The sequence below is a fragment of the Stenella coeruleoalba genome (genome assembly GCF_951394435.1).
Source record: "Stenella coeruleoalba genome assembly, chromosome: 20".
In the NCBI taxonomy this organism is placed as follows: domain Eukaryota; kingdom Metazoa; phylum Chordata; class Mammalia; order Artiodactyla; family Delphinidae; genus Stenella; species Stenella coeruleoalba.
This window is the reverse complement of record NC_137166.1, coordinates 21,284,013-21,298,930: the sequence shown is the minus strand read 5'-3', so window position 1 is coordinate 21,298,930 and position 14,918 is coordinate 21,284,013. Positions and strand designations below refer to the sequence as shown.

Here is a 14,918-nt window from a genome sequence, read left to right as displayed (position 1 = left end):
ATGTTTTCTGCAAAGGATGATGAAACAATATCAGGGTCCAGGGTGGTAGGGTGGGGTCACCCGTCACATGTGAGAGAGGAAAACAATGCCCAGTTACATTTCCCATCAGGAACTGATGGAGAGCCATGTATATCTTCACACATTCAAAAAAATCAAAACTTCTTTTTACGTCTTTGGAATGGTCTGTAAGTTAATTCTAAGGCTCACATGTGGCACTGCCAGGTGCCCAGAAAAAGACCACCCTTCCCTGTTTAAAAGCCTTCCGTAGCTCCATATTTATTTTAAAATGAAATGCAAGTTGTATCCTTCATGGTCATGATCCTTCCAGCTGTATATCTGACTCTTCTTACTTTACCTCCTTCACCATTTGATTAACTGATACCTTATATGGAAGAGCTTCTCACTGGGCCAGACAAATCATGTGAATACCTGGGGATAAAAATTATAAACAAAGCAAACAGCAAATTGCAGAAACCCCTGAAGTGGGAACACAGTGAATACATACAGAACAGCAAGACCACAAGTGTGACTGCAGCCTTCTGGTAGGAGGTAAGGGTATATAGGGAGGCTGGGGCCCAACTGTGCACAAAGGGCATTGCAGGAGATGGAAAAGACTTAAGGTTTTCCTTAAACTTGGTGGGAAGCCACTGAAAGGTTTTCAGTAGAGAAGTGAGATTTGAGATAATCTTATTTGCATTATCACAATTCAGAAATACTCTCTGCGAAACAACGTAGAGAAGCAAGGGTTGGAAACCTGGCCTCTACCACTTTTAAGCCAAGTGGTCTTGGGCAAGTTACTTAAGCTCTTTAAGCTTTAGTTCCCCCTTATGTGGATTTTATCAGTTCTAATACTCTGTCTGCATTTATCTATTGGGTTGGCCAGAAAGTTTGTTTGGGCTTTTCCATAACATCTTTTAGAAAAATCTGAATGAACTTTTTGGCCAACCCAATATATTGTTTGGCTGTGAATACTTTCGGTTCAGACCCATATTTAACTAAAACACACCATGCCCTCCATGATAGAGGACAAGTAGGAGGTGGGAGTCTCTGCAGATAATTACCAATTTACATGAAGGTTTAGAAAAACCTACTCCCAGTCTTCGTCAAGTTCATAGCTGTAAACCTGGTATCTTCACAGTAGTGATGCAACTTTACTCTATGATTGTATGTGAGCAAGGGCATTAATCACTACCTGCCAATAGTCCTGCATGGCCTTTTGCATCCAGCATACCAGCCAGTTTTAGAGTGGATAACGGAGCATGCAGCTTCTTAAGGCTTTACGCTTATTGGAGATGCTGAACCTTGTGGCTGACCAGGCAAGGCAGTCTTCAACTCTTTGGTGACTTTATGAGAACTGGCTGTTGCCTTGTAATCCTCTATCTCAATGTCTCCCTTGCATAGATTGTTGTCTTTGGATTCCTTTGAGTGACCATGCATGGTGCCTTCCTGGGGCCATACTTGGTGGCCCTCCCTGTTCTCTCATTTATAAAAAGTGCCATCTCTCTGGCAATAAACTCACAGTCTCTACCAGCTACTCTCCTCATTAATGAAGAAGATACTTTCATGGTGAGCCCCCCGTGACCTAGCAGCGGCAGCATCATTACAATCACACTGTACCTCTGTCTCTACTTATAATGTACACATAACCAGATTTGTGTACAAAATCTGGCTTTGCCACGTCCTTCGGGCAAGTTACTGCACCCTTCATGGGACTCAGTTTTATCTGTAAAATGGAGGCTCTTGTAGAGATCTGTAATAGTAGTAACTATTCATTAAAGGATGGTAGTTGTAATTATAATGATTAATAATGACCTTTCAAATCATTTTTTCTTTTATTTCCTGTTGCAAGCCTATCAATTTTGTAGGAGGACCATAATCCCCTAGATAATACTGATAATAATGGCTAACATTTGTTGACAACTTATGCCAGATAACATTGTAAGATTTTACACTAGCTCATTTAGTTCTAACAACATCCTATTAATTGAGCCCTGTGGAAGATTGTATTTTGCAAAAATAGTCCAAACAGTATCTCCAAGCCCACATGCTTTTCTTTCAACGTGACTTTAACAGTCCTTCCCTTGAAAGGTGGGGTCTACAAGAACTCCACTTACATTTGGGCAGTCTTATGACTACAGTAGAAATGATGCTATGTGATTTCTGAAGCTAGGTCACAATGCGCAATACAGTTTCTGCTTGGTGTCCTTGGGGCTCTCTTCACTTTTAGAACCTATCCAAGCCACTCCTTTGAGGCTAATATGAAGGGGAACCAACAGCCAACATTAACTTGCCAGCCATGTGACTGAGCCATCTTGGAAGTAGATCTTCCAGCCCCAAACTGTGCCAGTTGATGCTATGGAAACAGAAACAAGCTGCCTCCTTCAGGTTTTGCCCAAATTGCAAACTCATGACAAAAATAAACGATTATAATTGTTTTAAACCACAAGATTTGGGGCAGTTTGTTAGGTAGCAATAGATAACTGATTCAGGTACTATTACATATCCAGGTTAGAAATGAGAACACTGAGACAGAGAAAGGTTAATTAATTACTACATCACATCATGAGCACCTAGCAAAATGGATTTTCTGTTCCCAGGGTTGTAGAACATTTTATGTCTCCACTTTCTCCCACTACCTCTCCTCCACTTAAGTTTTTTGTTGTCGTTACTCCACTTAAGTTCTTTGTTGTCCTCCACTTAAGTTTTTTGTTGTCTTGTTTTTTGCAAGAATGATATAAAGAGCCTCCATTTTTCTAGATTTCTTCTGGAAAGTTGAGTACAGCAGGAATGGGTCAGAGAAGAGTTGGCTGTGGCACCATTGGAAAGTGAAAGCCAAGCCCACCTACTTACTCTGTGGAAACTTTGGTGGGTTGTCATTGACGTCAGTCAGTGTGATCGTCACTTTGGTTGTCCCTGAGAGTCCACCCATGTGTCCACCCATGTCCTTGGCCTGGATCACCACGTGGTACTCCTCCTTAGCTTCCCTGTCCATGTTGGGAAGGGCTGTTCTGATGATACCTGGACAGGTGAGCAGGGAACATCACAGATATTCATTGATAACATTATAACAAAAACGATCTAGGCACAGGGGAAGCAAAGATGAATAGAACAGCACCTGCCCTCACAGAAGAGTCACTCAAACATGGCAATTATCATCAAAAGTAGCCATACCTGGAGCATCATATAAATATACTTTCTAGCAAATTGTCCTAATTATTAATACAGCATTAAAATTTTATGTTTCATATGTTGTACTGTAAATTCAAGTAATAACCTCACCCTTCTCAGGTGTGACACTTAAAGATCCTAAAGACTGATATATTTGAGGACGCACTGCATGAACATCAGTAACAAACCCATGCTTTTGGACTGCCAGCAGAATCTTTTGACTATCTATGCCTGCATGCAATTCTTAGAAACATTTCTATGGTCCATATTAAGTTAAAAGTAGAAGGTGATATATTAAAATGTTAATATTAATTTTTTTTAAGTGTATACCAAATGGGTTAAAAATATATACAATGCTTATACAAACACTTACTGTCTACTATCCGGTATCACTGGAAACAATGATACGTTAATAATTGAATTCTACATCATCTCTGGATATTAGCACATTATTGGTGTGGAAACCATGCTCACTTAAATCTTTTGGGAACATATTCAAGCTTTTTCTGTCTGTAGATAACGGTAACATTTATACTGGAAATATAAAAGAGTGCTGTGGAAGCTTTAAGCCCTTATCCTTTTCTGACCCTGATGTTTATATGTTTCTCAGCAACATCCTTGAACTCACTGAGCCTCGTTTTTCTTGTCTGTTAAATAATTTGGTAGGTTCAAATTGGTGGTTCTTAACTATGAGTCCCTGAGACACGAAAGTTGCAACTGGAGTCCTTCCAGAGATTTTAACATCTCAAAAATCCATATGAAATCCCACATTTATCCTTGGTTAATCTGAAAATTAATTGGCAAAATTAATTGGTAAATGCCTTTGATGAAATCATAGCAAGTAGCCCCATAAATTGTGATCTGAAGCAAAGAGGCTACAAATAAATGATTACATAGGTAAGTGGAAGTTATATTCAATAAGTGGGCAAAGTATCTGATTGGAAGGCTATATATATACATATAAACATATATATTTGATAAATTTTAACTATAATAATAAAAGCGGATTGTTTGTAAACATCTTTCAAACACATGGGGGTATACTGTGGAAAAAAAGAAATGAGTTTGGGGTATAATATCGTGGACTAGCATGTTCACAGGACTTTAGTGTTTATTCTAATAAAAGGATCCTAGAATCAAATTTGGTACAAATGGAGTGAACCATTTTGGCGTGGGCTTTGGTTGTTTGTATTTGTTCACTCTTTCGGTTTGCTGTTTGTTTTCTGTATGGAATTTGCAGAGCCTCCTTCTTGGATGCTAATGCCGCTGGGAATCTAAGCACAGTGGAGGAGGTTGGGGATATGCCTCCTCCCAGACACACGTTAGCATCAGTTCCCACCCCCACCATCCCCAGCCCTGGCTTTGAGAGCTGCCGGTTTTCATACCAGTCTTCAAGTCCTGTGGTCTCTTAATTTGGATCCACCGTTGAATTTTATGATAAAACATACTTTAAGATAAATTCTTAAGTTGAATTTTAAGATATGATTTTAAGAGAAAAGTTGCATCTAAGATTATATTTATTACTGTGACATGGTGCAATACAGACAGTATCTAATCCTCACAATAGCCTTGTTAGGTGGCCCTTTTTATATTTTAGAAAACTAGGACTCAAATAAGTTTTAGTGAGCAGGCCTGGACTCCTTATTCACAATGTGTCGCAAATCGCAATGCCATTCCACGGTACCTGTCTGTGCTTCGACTGAAAAGTAGGGTTGTCCTTCCAGGATACTGTACACTAACTTGGCACTGTTTCCATAGGTGGGGTCGTCTGCGTCTGAAGCTGTCACCTGAATTACTGATGTTCCTTAAAAGTGAAATACAGTCATTAGCAACAGTCCCTCAGCTTTTCAAATTATATTCTAGTTTGCAAAGTTTTATCTTAAGATTAAAAACTGAGGAGAGCCACAAAATTATTCAACATGCTTTCATTTTCCGGGGTTGAGATGCAAAAATAACCTCCTTCCCTCCCTCTCTCCCTTCCTTTTTGTTTAATTCCCATAGCTTAAAAATGAACTTTCTATATTCATAGTACATCCTGCTATACTTAGTAGTTAAAATAATAATATGAACATTATTGCAAAAACATTCTAAGACCCATGCAACTGGAATGTTCAGTATATCAAATAATTAAATAAAAATCTTCCCAAATAGTATAATAAAGGATAATTAATGATGAATTGCTTTTCATGAAAGGACAGAGTGCAGTCCTCCATCTGTAGCAGAGGAATAAATACATCATTTTATTGTTGCTTTGCATGTAATAAAATGGCTGCTAATACTACATTTTAATTAATTGATGGCTATAAATATTGTACAGAATGTTGTTCCCTACTGGCATGAAAACTGCATCTTCCCATCTCTAACAGGTCTGGTAGTCATATAACAGTAACCACCAGTAGACATCTGGTGAGATCTAAGGCAAGCATTTTTGGGTCACAATGGAAGGAAACCAGGGAATTGAAGGAAGATGGGATTTAGTTTTTCCTAGAAAAAACCTCTGTTCCCTGATGGTCACAAGTATCTGAGGGCATGAAATGCTGGGCTTCAGAATGGGGCAGGGGAGATGCTCAAGGGAGAGAGCTGGTTATTATAGAATTCCTCTGTGCCAGGCATTGTTTGGGGCATGTTCCATGTATTCTGCCCCTCTGCTGGGTGTTTTTACATTCACTGTGCTTGTGAGGTACTTAGTATGACAGGTAGGAAGTTTTGCAACCTATTTTTCAGAGTGAGTTATTGCCAGAGTCAGGAGTCTAACCTCTACCCAGCAAACAACCAAACCCAAGTGCTTTCCGAGACAGTTTCAGCAGAGGGGCCAGGTTCTATGTGAAAGGCAAGGGAGTCCATTTACACAGCCTCTGACAACCCTTTAATTTACAAGGCTGTCAGTGATTTTCACATGGCATAAGAATAAATCTCACTTTTTTTTCTGTAATTCATTTTTTCGTAAAAATAACTTTTTTCTGAGCATTTCCCACATAACTAGGCACTGTTCTAAGTAGTGGAGATTTATAAGGGAGTTAATAAGCTCTATTCTCTACCTTCATGGTAGAGCTAGGGAAAGTATTATTTTTTATGCTTAATTTGCTTCGAGGAATCCACTAAGTTCATTACAACTCGTATTTTACATCTATGTTGTTTAACTTGCATTAGAGTTTACATTATCCTCATTGTATCGATGACAAAACAAAAACTGAGAAAGATGTAAGATGTTGTCTGGGTTGACCTGGCTGGTCAGAGGCACAGCCATGATTCCAACCCAGTACTGTCTGGCAGCAGACTCTACTCTCATAGGCCATGATGCAAAGTCTGATGTTACTCCTTAAGCACCAAGCTGCCCCAAGAGGTGGGATCAATGAAAGTTCCCCTAGAGCATCATGTATGATGGCTGGCCTTTGTCCCCTGGCTCAGCTGCTGACACTGCTGTCCCCTATTTACTGATTTATTTGATGTCTGCTATTTCTCATTAAAGTCCCCAGGTGAATACTGAGAAACTAAAGAATTGGGCAGGGCAAAGGGAAGAGAAGAAGGCAGAAAAGGCTCAGCTGGGTTTTCATAAAGTAAATGAGAAGGGTTTGACTTTAGCTGGAGGAGAAGAAGGGGACATTTTTTTTTTAGCATCAAAAGTTCTACATGCAGAATGGAAGGAGCTTAGAGTTGTAGAGTCATTTCTGTATCTAACACTCTTGAGCAAACTGATTCCCAATCTTGATGCTTAGTTTCCTCATCTGTAAAATGGCCCTGATGATCCTTACGTTCATGGGAACTTTATTATTTTTTAAAAATTTATTTATTTATTTTTGGTTGCATTGGGTCTTCGTTGCTGTGCACAGGCTTTCTCTAGTTGCGGCGAGCGGGGGCTACTCTTCATTGTGGTGGGCAGGCTTCTCATTGTGGTGGCTTCTCTTGTTCTGGAGCACGGGCTCTAGGCGCACGGGCTTCAGTAGCTGTGGCATGCGGGCTCAGTTGTTGTGGCTCGCGGGCTCTAGAGCACAGGCTCAGTAGTTGTGGCGCACGGGCTTAGCTGCTCTGTGGCATGTGGGATCTTCCCTGACCAGGGCTCGAACCCGTGTCCCCTGCATTGGCAGGCGGATTCTCAACCACTGCGCCACCAGGGAAGTCCTCATGGGAACTTTAAATCTCTGATTCGAGTAAGCATACTCACTCCCTGATTAGTACAGCTCTGATCATTGTCTGAAAAACAAATCCTTCTTAATATGAGGCATGCTTCTCAAAAGACCACAACTACATGCATTCTTTAAAGCCAAACAAAGGTTACTGCCAGGAGAAGGTAGCTAGTTGAATAAATCTTTCACAGAATTGTCCTCTAACAATGTGATGTGTCTTTATGCATGATAAAAGACATAGCTGCTTCTGAATTATTCTAACAGATGATGACATAGTGTCATGGTTAGATATATATTCTGGATTGACTTAATAGCTCAGATGACCTTGAATAAATTCATTAACCTGTTTCTAGCTTGGGTTTCCCATCTGCAAAATATTTTCAATAGGACCTACCTCATTGCAAAGATGAGTCACTGCCAAGATTAAATGCAATACTGCATGTAAATCATTAATTAGCATGGTGCCTACATGGCACAAATACTGCTATTACTTATTGAACACCAACATGCACTAGTGACCAGATGTATGTTATTTCTAATCCTGCATGTCTAGAAACTTTTATCCCCATTTTACAGAGGAGAAACTCAGGCTAAGAGAACAGATGCAACTGATTCCCAGTCACAAGGTTAATTAGCACCAGGGCCAGGATGACATGGATTTGATTATGTCTTTCCTACTCTTCCACACCTCCTCATACTTTGTAAGCTTAGAGTTTAAAACCTCAGGGCAATTTAAAATATTTGAAACGTCAGCTACATATATGAAATTTTTTTGCTTGTTATTCTGCCATAGAAGATACAGCATAAATTCTACTTCCTGATTTGGGAGAATAGGCACCAGCCTGCCCACCCACAGAGACACCAGGCCTGCAGGTGGAGTGGGTCCGCCCTCCCCTGCCCTTACGTACCCACGTTGGACCTCTCAGGCACGTTGGCATGATAGGTCTCGTGTAAGAACTCGGGAGGGTTGTCGTTAATGTCCTGGACCTTGACGATGAATTCTGACGGCGGCTCCAGGGGCCGGTTGGTGTCCCTGTCCACCGCCTGAGCCATCAGCGTGTACTGGGCTCTCTCCTCTCGGTCCAATGTCTTGGTGGCATGAATGTTCCCTGATTTGTCATCAATCACAAAAATGGTTCCGGCTCCTTCACCTGAGAGAATGTATTTAATGTTCCCATCACCAGAGTCAATATCGGAATGAAGCTAGGAAAAGAGAAATCGAGATTTGTAATTCCTTGACAGATGCACTGGGGAGGTAGAGACACACTTACATGCTGTTGAGACAATACACTGTTTACATACACACACACACTGAGAGGGAGATGTTCTCACCCCATTTTACAAATGAAGAAATGTAATCTTAGAGAAGATAATTGTCTTGGCCATGGTCACACAGCTGGGGAGCAGTGAAGCCAGGGTCCAAACATTTTTAAATTTTAAGATTCATGTTGTCCCTCCCACTCTCCCATTACATATGCACACATACAAAATATATATAATATACATTAGTTCAGTTACTTTGAAAGAAATATGCACATACTATAGAAAATAAAAAACACACATTTGTGCAATAAGTAAATCTTATAAGTTCTGATTCCCATTCCTTCTTTTTCCCTGCTCAGAGACAGCTCTTATGACCAGTTTCTTGTGAATCCTCTAAGACATATTCTATGCATATGCAAGAATATCTATACAGATACACGTGCTTTGGTTTATTTTTACACAATAAAGTGCATAGTGCACAAACCACTCTTCACTTCTGCTTTCCTACCACAATAAATTCAGAGGACCCTTCCACACTGGTACATATAAATCGACCTCATCAACTGTATGGATGTTATTATAATTTCAGTCCTCTTCCAAAGGACACTAAGATTCCAAAGGACACCAGGCTTTTGTTACCTCAAACAATCCATTGGTCAGACTTTCTGAAAGACCTGCTGTGTGGCGCAGGACGTATGAGGAGCTGAGGATGGAACCTGCCTGAACAAGCCCCCATTCCCATCGTAAGCATGGGGTGAGTGGGGTGGGTTGATATATATGCAGCTCTTAGACTATAGAAAGACTATATATCCTTGGGATTTCCCCCTCTGTTGACAAAGCCCAGAGAAATGATGGAACTTGCCTAAATCCACAGTTGGCAGGGCCAGGAAGTCATCCAGGTCTCCTAACTACCCACCTGTGCCTTCTGCCTTGACTCTGCTCTGTGTGTTGTAACATGGAACTCCCCCCAAAGACCACATCCAATTTTCCTGTAGCAATAAACTCTTTATTGTACCTTGTTGCCCAACCTCAATTTCTGCAGCTATCATCTTGATGAGTTCCTCTGCCCTCATTTTACCCTTTGTGGGAAAAGATAAGCATTACTTTCACCATTCTCATAGGCTTCAAGAGTAACCAAGTGGATAAAAAGCCCTTGGTTCTACCTACTACGTAAGAAAACCTAGTATAAACTAAAAAGCTTTATTCAAATGACATTGAAATATAATAATGCTTACTACTTATAATTATTATCTTATTATTATAATTCCATTTTAATATTATTAATGTGATTTTAATTATTATGAAACCAAGGCTTAGAAAGCTTGTCCAGAATCACAAAGCAGGATTGAACACGTTGCTTTAAAAAACTTTTTGTATTGTTTCAGTGTCCCCCAAAATATCTAACTGATTTACAGTGCCTCAGTGAAACACCAAATATTTCAGCTCAGGGGGATACCTGTAGGTACAAATTACATGTTGATTTTAGTCTATAGTGCTTCTCAGGAAAAGAAAAAAAGCATACTTTCCTTCAGAACTTGTTATTCATAACAAGCTATGTGCTGTCATGAAATTATGACTACACATTTCTTATGAATAAGGCAGTTTGCGAGTAATATACAAAGCTATTGGAATACATGAAGCTACAAATGATGACCCAGATTGCCCCAGTCTTCATACAAGTTTCCACAGTGAGGGCAGGATCCCTGCCCCCATTCCTCTGGCTCCCCACCTAACCCCCAATAATTGTTTACATTCATTTGTTTTCCCTGCCTCAGACCTGGCAAAAGTCAGGGGCTCAGCCATGTGAATACGCAACAAGGAAATCAATGCAACACTTACTTTAATGGGAGTGTTTAGACAAGGAATGTTTCTAGGGACCTTCGTATATTACATATGAATTCGGCAAGACTCTTGGGAATTAAACGAATTTCATGATCAACCAAATAACTGAAAAACATTCAAATATACTGCTCATTATTTTTATCTTGTTTTCAGAGTTCAAAGTTGGATATAAATTCCTTTTTTTCCCTCTCCAACAAAGATGAGCATGAGCCATACAACCAGCAATGATATTTATTAGTTTCAACACAAAAAGCAGTTTGGCAAACCATTCAGTGCTATCAAGGTATCAGTTGCTGAGGTGGACACAGCCAGTTCCTAACTCCCAAGACTGATGGCATCCCCTCTGCAGAGCACAGCGTGATGCAGACTGTGCTTCCTGCAGGAAATCTAAGAGTCCATGGTTTGCCAAATTCCACTTTTTTTTTTTTTTTTTTTTTTGCGGTACGCGGGCCTCTCACTGTTGTGGCCTCTCCCGTTGCGGAGCACAGGCTCTGGACCCGCAGGCTCAGCGGCCATGGCTCACGGGCCCAGCCACTCCACGGCATGTGGGATCTTCCCAGACCGGGGCGTGAACCCGTGTCCCCTGCATCGGCAGGCGGACTCTCAACTACTGCACCACCAGGGAAGCCCCCCAAATTCCACTGAGAGCATCTTGTATCACTCAGCCTTGAATGTCATCAAATCAAAGGTTTTTAGGGAACAAGTCATCTAGTCTAGTCCTCCTATTCATGGGGAACTACAGATCAGCATTGTCGCAAAAGGAAGTTCCATAGGATCCAACCACTTTATTTCTTTTTACCCCCATCCAATCCGACATCAGGCTCATTTTCCTGTGTCTAGATTTTCCATCCTCTTCCATCTGCTGACTTTTGGAAGGCATGACACCTGCTTGCTCCACAGAGATGCTGAAATGGCCCTCTAGGTCCTGTCTCTTCTGCACTCCCCACCCTAATACACACCCTGCTTCTCACTGAGAAAGTCCCCGTGGCAGATGTTCTATTTTCTCAGAACAGTTCATGCACAGCTCTCCACATTGTTCAAGCCACACTGTTCCTGCTGTGGCTCAAGTCTCTTCTTCCTCTCTGGGCATACAGCCCATCTCCTTGATGGAAGGAATTCTATGTGCCAGTTATTTCCCTGTGCTCCATTTCTCAAGGATACTTCTACTTTGGGTATAATCTTTCCATTTTGGATATAAATGATGAAATTGCTCTAGTACATCTCTTCAAAAAGGCACTTTTCCAACCCTTAACAATATTATTGAGATGCTAATATGAACCTCCTCCAAAGATGTCAATTCCATAAATATGGAATGCTATTCTCAAGTTAAGCAGCAACTAAGATAACTTCACTGAAATCTATGAGGCTCAGAAATGAGCACCCCACAAATCTGCTCTTGTCCCTTTCCCCCTTCACAGGATAACTTTTACTCATCCTTCAGGTCACAAGTTATTACCACTGTCTCCATGAAACTTCCCTTCATCCCTCCCAAACTTTACCATGTAGACTGAATTGCTAGTGAATTTCTTCATTATTCTACTCCTTGTTTTAGTTTTTTAATTGCTTAGGTAAGTGTCTCTTTTCCACTAGTCCCTGAACTCTTTGAGACCAAGGACTATTTTACCCTAGTTTACCATTTGCCTCACTCTGTACCTTCCCATAGCAGGCTTTATGTTCTTATGTGTGTGAACACCTATCTCCTCGCAGTTAAGGTCACTGTTCTCTAAAAGGTGGCTGTATGTTTTACCATAATTGATATAGCAGGCAGTCAGTTTTTCAAACATCTTTTGTTTGTTTGTGTTTTTTAATTTTGGCTGTGCTGTGCGGCTTGCAGGATCTCAGTTCCCCGACCAGGGATTGAACCCAGGCCTCCTCAGTGCACGTGCTGAATCCTAACCACTAGGGAACTCCTAGTGACCACTAGGGAACTCCCTCAAACATATTTTGAACTCTCTACCCTTGCACTTTTTGGAGGGGGTACACAGAGAATGCAGGATTTCTCAGTAGTACTAAGACTCTCAAGCCTTCTGAAATGGGTTTTGCCATCCCTAAGCCAAAGTGGATAACATTCCACCCATTCTATGACACATCCATTCATCTTGTCAAATATTCACAGAGGCGCCCCCAAAGCTGGACTTTGGTACAGGACCTGGGGATACAAAAATGACGCTGTTCCTGATGGAAAGTAGCTTAGGGTCCAGTGACGGAGATAGATGAATACGTAGACATGTGTACTACAGAAAGGAAAGCTATGATGAAAAGAGTCCAGAGCATCAAAAGAACACAAACGATGGCATCCAAGTTTGGGTTTGGATGTGGTAGGGGAAATGTTCCCAGTTGGAGAATGGTTAAATAAATAATCATCATTTCTATTCAGTAGACTACTGTGTAACCATTAAAAAACAGAGTTTTGAGGGCATAACATCAAGTGGAAAACTGAAGTGTTAACATAGATAAGCCTATGAACTAAAAAAAAAAAAAAAAGGATAAAGGATGTATGAACAATGATTTTGTGGTTTTTACTGATGGCTAGACCATTATTATTTCCCCTCCTATATTTTTGTTTTGACCACCCCTAGTACAGGGATGGTGGAGAGTGAGAAATAAATGGGGAGTGACAGCAGCCTTACCCTGCCCACGAGCACGGGGTCAGGCCCGGTGTACTCCTCTATCACGAAGAACTGGTTCCAGACCCAGCCTCTCTTGGAGCGCTGCAGCACCTGGCCCTCCTTGCCCTTCTCGTGGTGCCCGTGGAACGAGGGTCGCAGGTGGCTCCTGCGCTCCGTGGCGAAGGCCTGGCTGTGGCACAGCATGCCCAGGCACACCAGGGCGGCTTGTAAACAGTAGTTCTCCTTCATTTTTGGTTACGTGGTAGGCACAGGAGGATGCGGCTGTCACCCCTTCCAGCGACTGTGCTGCGGCCTGGCCACTGGTGGCCTCCCACGCGTCACGCCGAGCTCTCTCGGACTGGAATGTTTCTCCTCGCTGAGCACATCACGTCAGGGCTGCCCACTTCCCCCGTCGGCCTCTGCAGGCAGAAAGAAAGGTCAGACTAGTCGCAGGCTCCATCCCCACTTCATTTCAATTCCATTCTGTGAACACTGACCCACTTTGGACCCTGTTAGGGCTTTGCTCTGGGTACTGAGGATGCAGAAGCCAGTGAGGAATAGTCCCTGCTCTCTGGCTGTTTACCACGCGGTGGGTAAGATAAACACATACACGAAGAAACCCCTCAAGGTCTACAGGAGGATAAAACGTGTGCGCTGTGGGATCCAGCTGCCCAGGTCTGAGTGTCAGTTTTACCATTTACTAGCTCTGGGTTTGGGGTAAGCCGACACTGAGCTTAGCTTGCTCATTTATGAAATGGGCTCGCGAATCGAACTCACTGCAAGATCTACACAGGGATACACGAGTAATACCCCGAAGTCTCTTAGCACAAGGCCTGCTATACAGTAGACGCTTCATATTTATCTGTTATTATTATGATCATAACTGTGCCTGGGTATGTTTTTGTAATAGGGAAACTTAGGGCATTATGGGTGGCCAGGAGAGGAACACATAATTGATGGGGGGTGAGGATGGAGATGGCAGAGAGTGGGGACCGTTAAGGAGGACTTCCTGAAGGATGGGATGGATGGGCACAACCATCAGATGAGTTACTGTGCTAAGAAGGGAATGGACGGGATGTCCAGGTAGAAGGAACAGCATGCCCCAAAGCCCAGAGCTGGTCACAAGCATAGCACGTCCCAAGACTGTTCGGCTTACTGGACGGTATAAGAAAGGAGGAAGCCAGCAATGAATCCTTCTAGATATGGGAGGTCGGGGCAGACCCTACGATGGTCACTGATGGCCACTAAAACATCTGTCAGTGAAATAATGGGTCAAATTCTCATTGCTGGATCAATATAGTGTCAATTCAGTAAGCAAGATTTGCTCTTGTCCGGTCCAGTGTCCACCCAAGAACCTGAAGATCCTACCTTAACCTGACAGTCTTTCCAAGGATACTTTATAAGCTCTCTCCAACAAGGAAAAGCAAAATAAGACAGAATCCCCACCAGCTGGTCCAAAGGTCTTGTTCCTGGCACCCAGCCATGACTCAGTTACTCATCGATAGTAAAGATGAGCTGCTAACGCCTTTCCATGCCTCTTGTGGTTTCTCACCTACAGTCACTCCAGTCCTCTCTCCAGCACTCTGGTTCTTCTCTCTGGTCCTTAACTCCTGCCTCAGGTTTCTGGACTTCTTCACGGGACTTTGTTTTTCTGGTGCTGGAAACTTAATTCTCCCCTAAGGAACTTCCAAAGCTCATTCTCCTATCTTAGGATCCTACACCTCCTTCTGGACAGTCATCCTCTCCCCTTGGAGCACCTCTCAGAAACAAGTCAGACCCCTAGTTCCCAGAACCAGACTGTCCTCACTACCACCCCCATCCCCAACAGGAGGGACTCTCAGAAAGTTGCTGGGCATGGAGGATGACACTTCATTTCAACACCAGTGGGTCTAAATGAAATTGGTGAGATTCT

General features: G+C 42.1%; 1 protein-coding gene across 3 annotated transcripts in view; it reads right to left on the bottom strand.

The window, feature by feature from the left end:
* CDH11 (cadherin 11) overlaps positions 1-14,918 on the bottom strand; it is a 140,996-nt gene that overhangs the window by 33,531 nt on the left and 92,547 nt on the right. For all 3 annotated transcript variants that reach the window (XM_079908740.1, XM_079908739.1, XM_079908741.1), the window contains 4 exons: positions 13,028-13,425; positions 8,201-8,495; positions 4,853-4,972; positions 2,851-3,018 (listed from right to left, as the gene is read on the bottom strand). In XM_079908740.1, the coding sequence (XP_079764866.1) occupies positions 2,851-3,018; positions 4,853-4,972; positions 8,201-8,495; positions 13,028-13,255 (811 nt within the window). In that variant the 5' untranslated portion in view covers positions 13,256-13,425. The remainder of the gene's footprint in view (positions 1-2,850; positions 3,019-4,852; positions 4,973-8,200; positions 8,496-13,027; positions 13,426-14,918) is intronic.